General features: G+C 44.6%; 1 protein-coding gene across 1 annotated transcript; it reads right to left on the reverse strand.

Annotated features, from left to right (window-relative positions):
- Positions 1-808: 808 nt before the first annotated feature.
- Positions 809-2347, reverse strand: LOC121989890 (phenylcoumaran benzylic ether reductase Pyrc5-like). Its single transcript, XM_042544190.1, has 5 exons — positions 2036-2347; positions 1814-1951; positions 1505-1742; positions 1216-1419; positions 809-1116 (listed from the first exon to the last, which is right to left on the reverse strand). Exons 1-5 carry the CDS (start codon positions 2306-2308, stop codon positions 950-952), a joined length of 1020 nt encoding a protein of 339 aa, XP_042400124.1. The 5' UTR covers positions 2309-2347; the 3' UTR covers positions 809-949.
- Between the last annotated feature and the right edge of the window lie 1371 nt (positions 2348-3718).

Here is a 3718-nt window from a genome sequence, read left to right on the forward strand (position 1 = left end):
AACGTGACAGTCAAAAATTAAGGTATGTCAACCTGATTAAATAGTTGATCGAGACATCAGAGACCACCATCCAATCGGATCCCCGCCTCACAGGGCTCTACTACCCTACATCCTTTTGCTTGGTTCCTGATCAGATTTTCTACTCTCGAGGCTTTGCTCCCTTGCCTCCTTCCGATTGGCTCATAGGACCATGGGGTTATGCTCCCTTATATCATTCTGCTCGGTTCTCGAACGAATTTCCTACTCTCGAGGCTCTGCTCCCTTATCTCCTCCTAATCGGCTCACATGATCACGGGGCTTTGCTCTTATATATCCTTCCACTGATTCCCAATCAGATCTCTGCCTCATGGGGTTCTGCTCCCTTATATCCTTCCACTTGGTTTTCGATAGGATTTCCTACTATCGAACTATGCTCTCCTACCTCTTGTCCTACTTGCGAAGTACGTTTTTTTAACTTCGCAAACATCTTACATTCTTTTACTACTGTTCATCTTTCACATTTTCTCCACCTCACTGATTTAAGCGTGGAGTGACTGTATCAGGGACCTCCTGTCCTACTTGCTAACACTCTTTCTTTTTCCTCCACCTTATGATCTTGCAGGTGACCCCCCCCCCCCCCTCGAGGTTTTTTCTCCTTTGATGTTCTCTTGCGGTCAACTTTAAAGTCATATCGCCGGTGACCCCCTTTCTTCTCTTTCATAGTATTCTTGCAATTAACTTTAAAGTCATCTCGTTGGTGGTCCAATTTTTACCGATTTCATACATGATCATGGTTCATTCGAGATAAGATTTGACTGTGATATCATGGTTAATTAATTGGAATACTTTATTACGATTAGGAAGAGAGACAACCATGGAATCCACATACATAATAAACAGGAAAGAAACCATTAGAGGACGATTTATTTGCATCCAAAACCGCTGAAAATTGGCAATGCAGCACTTGCTCTTACAGATAATGATTCAGGTACTCATCCGCAGTCATGTATTTGACATCAGGGTAGAGCTCCGAAGCCTCCACGCCGAATGATGGTGCGATCTCGAAGTTGGTGTGGTCGCCATTGATGAACGCCAAGTGATAGGTCGCATAACTTAAGCTCAATGGAACCGGAGACTCTGCACAAAAAAGAGGGAAAGGGAAAAACAATCAAACAAAGCAATCGAATCAAACTGTCTGTTGCTCTACTGAATATTATGGTCCTAATTAATCAGAACCTTGGATCTTCTTCAGAACTTCTTCTTCGGATACGTAGACCTTCTCAAAGGTCTTGCCCACTTTCTTTTCCCAAAGGGAAACGAGCTCATTGTGAGACAAGATGTTGGCTGGTGGTTTCACGTAGAGAACCTTGTTCAGAGTTGCGGGATCATCCACTGCTCTGACAGTGTATGTTCCGACGTCGTCTTCATCAACAAACACAGCTGTTGAATTGGCAAATTAACAGAATGGATCGAAACTCATGATGAAACAAATATGATATTTAAATTAGTTTAGTTCGTCAATTACCTTTGACGTTCCCATCGCCCAAAATGATGACTTTGTCAGTAGGGAGACCCGTGGCTTCTGCCTGTGCAAGCGTTGAGAGGAAGTACCCGGCGAAGAAGTTGCTGGCCACGAAGGTGTAAGGGATCCCCGAAGCCTCCACGGCCCTGCGAATCTGCACCTTGACGTCTAGCATTGACTTTACCGGCTCCACGGCGTGGCCTCGGTCAACGTCGTTCCCAAACTCGGAAGGTAAAAACCTCTGCATGTCGAACAGAGACGTGTCACGCGTGGGTATATATTGGTTGGTTTTGGGGGAGGAAGAGTGCGGACCTTGATGTCGGCGCCGGAATCTTTGATGGCGTCAATGATCTTGGTTTGGTCCTTCAGCTGCAAGGATCCGACGGTGGAGATGACGACGTCGACTTGCTTGACGGCGCGCACCAGGCTCGCGTGGTCGTAAAAATTCCCCTGTTTTCGATTGAATTTTAGAGCAAAACCAAAATATTGCATCGACGGTCACAAATTCCTACAAAAAAATGTGTTATATCATACATGGACGAGGGTGACGCCGGCGGCCTCGAAGTCCTCGAAAAGCTTGGCCTTGGCGGGGTTCAGATCGGCGGCGGCGGTGGTCTCACGGACGAGGGCGAAGGTGGGGTGGCCGTGGCGGGCACTGGCGAGGACGATGTGCTTGCCAATGTAGCCGGTGGCGCCGATGACTAGAATCCTGCTCTTCGCTGCCATCCCTCGCTCGCTCGATCGATCGATCGATCTCTTCTTTCTCAGCTTCTGCTTTTTAGTGTCCACGATGAGCACTAAACGCATAGGAGACGAAAGCCTGCGGACGCCGTCGACTCTGTGCCGACGCAATAACATAATAATTAATAGTAATAATAGCATAAGTGGGCCCGGCGGCTGACGAACAGGCGGACGTGGAAGAAATAAGTGGGACGATAAATTTAAATTTTAGAGACGAATGAATAATCTATATATATCGTAAGATAAGATGTCAATTTTCTGTGGGATATGATTTGAATTTTATCTTTAAAATACAACCAACGAGAACGTCTCCATCGATAGTGGTCAGAGAAAAACCTAATCTTAGATTTTGAATTTTTCAGTAAATTTGGAAGAAGTTAGAAAGCAAGATACTGCAGTCTTAGGTTCACAAAGGTGTCTGATTCTTCGTTAGATAAGGGCAACTATTCCCCAAGTATGTATGTGCGTGTATATATAGATGATTTTATTCCGAATTTGAGTAAGACGAAAATTAGTTAAGATAATGTTAGTATTAACAGAGATGCGAGAACATACCTAGCGTATGTGCACCGGAAAGGAAGATCCCATGTGGAGCTCAAGGACAGTGGTGATGAGACCAGCAGTACTTAGGTTCTATGCACACTCAGATAAGCACACAGAATGTTAGAGATCAGAAATCAAGGAAAAAGTCTCCGGCGCATGCTCTCCGACCTTAAGTCAGATACTTTTCCCCTAGAAGAACAGTGTACGAAGAAAAAAAGACCTATAGAAGACGAGTGCGAATGTGCACGTACCTGACTAAGGGAGAGGACCTCCCTTTTTATATGATGTTGTATACCTTCAGAGTCTGCATGTTGTCAGAGAATGTCGGGTATCAGAACCCCACCTTTATGCATCATATCAATAGATTTAATAGATTAGGCGACACACGTGGGCAACACGAGTGAGCACCTTTCATATGGAGAGGCATCTCCATATGTGAGAGGTGCCCAAGCGTGTCACTCACACGTGTTGCCCAGTATAACAAAATCTTTCACGACGCAATCCTTCGTCGTGGCCCTCTCACGTCACTTTGGGTTTCACCGCTGACCCCTCGTCGTTCCTTGTCGCAACTCGTTGTGACGTCGTCCCTCGCCGATGGGTTGAAATTTTGTCGCCTACCCTATGTATGTTCTTCTCAAACCTTCTGCTCCTTTCTTTCTGAATTTTTGGATGCATTCTAATAAATATAATAAGATTACTGTCTTGAGACCTAATGCTACACTGACATCTTAGAAGACTGGAAGCAATCTAAAACGCTCGAAAATTTCAAAAGTTTCTAATTTGATATTTGTGCATTTCTCAAAGTATAGTGGATGCTAGTTCTGTGTTAAAACATCTAAAATCTTCTGCTCCTTTCTTTCTGAATTTTTTATACATTCTAATAGTCTTCGAGGCACCGCATCATCTATCCCGTACCGTCAATGTGTGTATATT

This window comes from Zingiber officinale, chromosome 6B, assembly GCF_018446385.1.
Source record: "Zingiber officinale cultivar Zhangliang chromosome 6B, Zo_v1.1, whole genome shotgun sequence".
NCBI lineage: Eukaryota > Viridiplantae > Streptophyta > Magnoliopsida > Zingiberales > Zingiberaceae > Zingiber > Zingiber officinale.

Bases quoted from the DNA above. Each gene is read 5' to 3' on its own strand.
- LOC121989890 (XM_042544190.1), bottom strand. From the start codon at position 2,308: ATGCGTTTAGTGCTCATCGTGGACACTAAAAAGCAGAAGCTGAGAAAG. The intron at 1,743-1,813 runs GTCCGCACTCTT...TTCGACATGCAG, and splicing joins ATTCCGGCGCCGACATCAAG to AGGTTTTTACCTTCCGAGTT. The intron at 1,420-1,504 runs GTAATTGACGAA...CCAATTCAACAG, and splicing joins GGGCGATGGGAACGTCAAAG to CTGTGTTTGTTGATGAAGAC.